The sequence below is a fragment of the Corvus brachyrhynchos genome, unplaced genomic scaffold, assembly GCF_000691975.1.
Source record: "Corvus brachyrhynchos isolate BGI_N302 unplaced genomic scaffold, ASM69197v1 scaffold61, whole genome shotgun sequence".
Taxonomy (NCBI): domain Eukaryota; kingdom Metazoa; phylum Chordata; class Aves; order Passeriformes; family Corvidae; genus Corvus; species Corvus brachyrhynchos.
In genome coordinates, this window is record NW_008236478.1 from 7,039,276 (window position 1) to 7,043,276 (window position 4,001).

Below are 4,001 nucleotides of genomic sequence, written 5' to 3' on the forward strand. Positions count from 1 at the left end.
CCAGGACACCTGTGCTTGTTATGGGGAGCTGGGGTGTGCAGAACCTGTGACAGCCAGTCAAGAGAGGCTCAGCAGAGCAGGGACACGATCCAGGGCCATCCCACAGGCATGGCACCTATGCCTGTACCACCGACCCTGGACAAGCAAGATGCTCCCATGGCTCCCATCACCCCGTCTCTGTGCAACCAGATGCTGCAGTAGCCACCAACACAGCCTGAGGCTCCCTGGAACCTTTGGCAGGAAGGGGGCCTGCCCACCCCAAAGAGAGGCAATGGGTCCTCTCAAGCCTCTTAGCCAGCAGCAGGCAGCATGAGATGCCAGGAGTCACGGCCCCTCTGTGCAGCTTTAGAGGATGACCTCAGGTGTGGAACGTTCCGAGCAGCCCTGCCAGGGTCCCCGTGGCTGCCTGGCCTCCCTCACTGCACATGGCAGCCTGGCAGCAGGAGACTGGCCTCACGTGGGGCCAACAGGCAGAGCCAGCAGCTATTCCCGGCAGCAGGAACATTGTTCAAATCTCCTGAGCACTCCCCCCTTGTAAGATGAGGCCAACACTGCCCTGTGCCAGGACAGTTAATGCGCTGGGCACTGTCCACCAGCACAGGACCCGGGGGAGGAACAGACAGCCACGTCACTGTTACCCTCCTGGGCAGTTCCCAGGGCCATCCTTGGGTGCCCTGTCCCATGGATGCCACAGCAGAAAGATGCTGTTTTCACCAGGGCAGGCCATGGTGGCCATGAAGGTCATCTTGGGACTTTTCCCCTCCACAGACTGTCCCACCTAGCTCAAGGGCAGACATAGGCTTAAATCTCCAGAGGGGAAGCACCAGGAAAGGGAGGTGGTGACCCCACACTGAGAAGCAGCCGGAATGACAATGGGTCAATGCTGGTAATGCTGGGAAAGGGTCCTGGCAGGCAACCAGCCAGGGCTGGCAGGACAGAGTCAGGGTGGCACTAGGGAACAAAGCTGAGTTGTCCAGGCTACCCTTGGCCACCCTGTGCCCATTCTGACATGGGAGTAGATACAGGACAAGCACAGGGACCTCCCGTGGCTACGGGTTACAGCCCCCTCCAGCCTGTCCCCAAGGCCAGAGGAAGGATGAAAAGGCTTTATTGATAAATACAGACTATGTACAGAGGGGAGACATCTCCACCTAGCCCAGCACCCCATGGGTCTCCTGGCCAGGGGAAGCCAGAGCCCAGTGGGTCACAGTCTCTCCCTGCTGGCACAGCCTGGCAGAGGAGCCCCAGCCCCAGAGACATTTGGTCTCGAACCTCCTGCAGCAAACACGGCGCCTGCCCGTGTCCCCAGCCAAGGGGAGCCACCACGGTGGCACAGCCCCATGCAGACCTTTCTGGGCAGCCTCAGGGGGGAGCAGGAGTGGCTCCAGATGCGTTGGAACACAGCACAGGGAATCCCCAGAGGTGCCACTGTACCCCAGACCCCTGCCATCTCCCCTCAACCAGTAGGGGGTGGCTCAGTTCCTGGGTGGGAGGGGCTGATTGACAATCACTTGCACAACAAAATCCTTCTGGATCTTGGTCTCCTGCAGTCGTGTGCGGTCAGTGAGCAGCTTGCCTGAGAAGAACCACCGCTGCCAGGCCAGGTCAATGCCCTCCTGCGCCTGCAGCTGCTTCTTCAGCTGCCCGATGGTGTCACTCATGCTGGCGCTGAGCCGCAGGTCCTTGCCGGTGGAGAGGCGCACCTTGAGGGCGAACTCCCGCCGGGTGTTGGGCAGAGGCTCCACTGGTTCCACCGCCTCCTCCTCGCTCCGCTCCAGGATCAGGTTGACGGGGGGTGCAAGGCAGTAGACGGGCAGCTGGTACCGGTTGCCCAGCTCATCATAGCACTCCGTCAGGGACCCTGGGGACAGCAGGATGAGATGCTAAGAGTGGGCATCCCCATGGACCACCCAAATGTGGACAGAGCCACCCTAAGCAGTGTGGCACAGCCTGCCTTGCTCCCCTTGGCTGGGCTGAGCTCTGGATAGCAGGTGGGAGCCCCTTTCTACTCCAGCCTAGGACTCCTGTGTGCCCAGATATGGGGCACTCAGCACACACCCCACCCAAACCCCCAGTGCTGACCCTCACCATGGGGCAGGGTGATGCTGGCTCCATCGAGGATGGCCTGGGCCAGGCTGTGGTCATTGGCTTCTACAGCATAGGCAGCTGCCTTCAGGGCATCCCAGATCTCCTTGCGGCCTTCAAAGGCGGGTGCCGTGTCCCAAAACTCGTCCCGCTTGCTGCGCAGCTGCCCGTCTGTCATGGGGTAGTCGCTCTTCCACTTGGGACACTCCTTCTTCAGGGGCTCATTGCGGCCTGAGGAGGGGGAGATATTCAGCCAAAGGACAGGGTTCCCCCTTGGGCCCTGAGTCCCCCACCTGCCCACACCCACAGGTTCTTCCTGGGGACTTCCTGCACTTCAGCGAGGGTCTGAGGGATCACCCTGCCCAGTGAAGAACAGTCCCCAATGCAGCAAGGGGAAACTGGGCTAAAGCTAGCCCTGCCCAAGATCCCACTGGCCCCACAGCAGTTGCTCCCCCAAGTGACACCCTTTGCCCTCAGAGGGGCCAAGGGCTCTTGCTTCCATGTTAGGGGGATCAGTCGCTGCCCTGTGGGGCGGCCACAGGGCCTCGGGGCCCTTTGAGGCAGAGCAGTATTTATAGCTTGGGGAATTAGCCAGGAAATAAGCTGGTGAGTTGGAACAAGAAGGGGATTACAAAGGCTGAGCTGCAGCAAAGGGGGGGTCAGGACTTCACCATCCCCTCTGCCCACCCCAGGATGACAGGGACCAGCTGCAGGCAAGACAGCAGGCACACAGCGTCCTGGGCATCAGGGGGACAGAGGGCACTACTGCCAGACTGCAGCTGTCCCAGCAACGGGCTGAACTGAGCTGGCTCTCCACAAAACAGCCCCCAGACATGTCCCCGCAGCCCTTCAGCAGCCAGCATTGCCCAGGGATCTGAGCCATGCCAGTGCCAGTCCCACACCACCATGCCCTCACTACACTGGGCTTTGGCCCTGTGGGAACAGCCCTGTCCCATCGGCCCCACGGCCAGGCTGGACACGTGGGGCAGGAAGGAGCTGTCACTCCCAGCTGAGCTGAGGACAATGAATAACAGCTCCTTCCTGTCACCCCTCTCCCTGAGCTGGCCAGACGGCCCCCTTCCTGTGGGGACAGGACGAGGGTAAAGTGAGGCTCCAGCTGGGCAGGAAGATGCCCGTGCCCACACAGTGACCTGTCAGGCAAGGTGATGCCACACACCCCAGCCACTGGAGACAGCCACCACTGCCAGCTGTGGGCTGAGCCAAGTTCCCCAGACAGCTGTTTCTGAGCAAGTGTGTGGTGACACAAGGCACTACACGACCTTTATGATTGTACCAGCCCTGCCTGGCCCTACCCAAGACCACTGGAGCCGGCATAGCATCTGCTTCCCAGCAAGCACCCACCTAAAGGATCCCCAAGGGGCACAGGTGCTCAGCTACCTCAGGGCTGGGCGCTGAGCATCCCTGGGAGGCAGCATCCTGCCCACATCCCTGGAGGAGCAAGGGCAGCCGGCTGCAGCCAGTGCTGCCGATTCAGCAGTCACGGTGCTGGGCCAGAGGGATTTGCAGCACCACAGGACACAGCAAGGTCAGAGGCAACACCTGCCCCACGAGGGCAGTGGAGAAGTGTCCAGAGCCAGCCTGAAGGACATATCTGGGACCATGTCCCTACCTTGCTGTGGCCAGTGGGCTGGGGCAACGTGTCATCACAGGACTCCTGGCCAGCACTCCCAGCCAGCGCCATTCCCCCAGCTCTGCTTGCAACAAAGGGAAGAGGCTGGCCCGGGGAGGCAGCAGGATCAGAGCTGTGGGGGTCAGCTGTTGCAGAGAGCAGGGGCAGGCTGTGGCTGCCTCGTGTGTACAGGCGTGCCCAGCAGCCTTGCCCAGGTAGGCAGGGGCTTAAGCCTCGTCTATTTATTGCTACCGCCCCGCCCGGCCAGCACATTCTAATTCACTCC

General features: G+C 61.3%; 1 protein-coding gene across 1 annotated transcript in view; it reads right to left on the reverse strand.

Moving 5' to 3' along the window:
* Positions 1-1,050: 1,050 nt before the first annotated feature.
* Positions 1,051-4,001, reverse strand: part of UBTD1 (ubiquitin domain containing 1) — a 4,016-nt gene continuing 1,065 nt past the window's right edge. The window contains exons 2-3 of the mRNA XM_017726103.1: positions 2,089-2,316; positions 1,051-1,861 (exon numbers count right to left, since the gene is read on the reverse strand). Of these exons, the coding sequence (XP_017581592.1) occupies positions 1,476-1,861; positions 2,089-2,316 (614 nt within the window). The 3' untranslated portion in view covers positions 1,051-1,475. The remainder of the gene's footprint in view (positions 1,862-2,088; positions 2,317-4,001) is intronic.